Source organism: Cystoisospora suis, assembly GCF_002600585.1.
Source record: "Cystoisospora suis strain Wien I chromosome Unknown contig_4096, whole genome shotgun sequence".
Lineage (NCBI taxonomy): Eukaryota > Apicomplexa > Conoidasida > Eucoccidiorida > Sarcocystidae > Cystoisospora > Cystoisospora suis.
This window is the reverse complement of record NW_027156889.1, coordinates 1-448: the sequence shown is the minus strand read 5'-3', so window position 1 is coordinate 448 and position 448 is coordinate 1. Positions and strand designations below refer to the sequence as shown.

Genomic DNA, 448 nt, shown 5'->3' with positions numbered 1-448 from the left:
TCGAATGGTCTTCAGCTTATCAGTGTCGGCTGCTACGCGATCTTGCGAAAGAACAAAACCCAAGTATTGAACCTGCTGTTGGCAGAACTCGCACTTGGAAAGTTTTACGTAGAGACGCTGTTCTCTCATTTTCGTGAACACGCGTTGCAGGTGCTGAAGATGCTCTTCTTTAGTCTTTGAATACACCAGCACATCGTCCAGGTACACGATTACAAATTCATCTAGTTCTTCCAGAAAGATGTTTTGCATGAGGCTCTGGAATCTTGAAGGAGCGCCGGCGAGTCCGAAAGGCATTACAGTAAACTGGAACGTTCCATATCGCGTACGGAACGCTGTCTTCCATTGGTCCTGTTCTGCAGCTTCCACTTGATGCTTGATAATAGCCAGATCGTCTTTTATAGTTATGCCGTTCAAAGCTCTGTAGTCAATAACCATTCGCAAAGATCCA

At 45.5% G+C, this 448-nt stretch overlaps 1 protein-coding gene across 1 annotated transcript; it reads right to left on the bottom strand.

Annotated features, from left to right (window-relative positions):
* Positions 1 to 52: 52 nt before the first annotated feature.
* Positions 53 to 447, bottom strand: CSUI_007634 (rna-directed dna polymerase; the record flags this gene model as incomplete). The annotated part of the gene is made up of 1 exon (XM_068067779.1): positions 53 to 447. A coding segment is annotated over exon 1 (381 nt), but the record flags the coding sequence as incomplete, so codon positions are not given.
* Between the last annotated feature and the right edge of the window lies 1 nt (position 448).